The sequence below is a fragment of the Myotis brandtii genome, unplaced genomic scaffold, assembly GCF_000412655.1.
Source record: "Myotis brandtii unplaced genomic scaffold, ASM41265v1 scaffold975, whole genome shotgun sequence".
NCBI lineage: Eukaryota > Metazoa > Chordata > Mammalia > Chiroptera > Vespertilionidae > Myotis > Myotis brandtii.
In genome coordinates, this window is record NW_005372049.1 from 516,692 (window position 1) to 516,910 (window position 219).

The 219-nt window shown below is 65.3% G+C and overlaps 1 protein-coding gene across 1 annotated transcript in view; it reads left to right on the top strand.

Annotated features, from left to right (window-relative positions):
- ELF3 (E74-like factor 3 (ets domain transcription factor, epithelial-specific)) overlaps window positions 1–219 on the top strand; it is a gene marked incomplete at its 5' end in the record, with an annotated part of 4,114 nt that overhangs the window by 2,720 nt on the left and 1,175 nt on the right. The window contains one exon of the mRNA XM_014533397.1: window positions 23–214. Within this exon, the coding sequence (XP_014388883.1) occupies window positions 23–214 (192 nt within the window). The remainder of the gene's footprint in view (window positions 1–22; window positions 215–219) is intronic.

The following is a 219-nucleotide window of genomic DNA, read 5'->3' on the forward strand; positions in this document are numbered from 1 at the left end:
GATGGACCCCTGGGCCCTGCAGCCCCCAGAGGCACCCACCTGTGGGAGTTCATCCGGGACCTCCTCCTCCACCCGGAGTTGAACCAGGGCCTGATGAAGTGGGAGAACCGGCAGGAGGGCGTCTTCAAGTTCCTGCGCTCGGAGGCCGTGGCCCAGCTCTGGGGCCAGAAGAAGAAGAACAGCAGCATGACCTACGAGAAGCTGAGCCGGGCCAGGAGG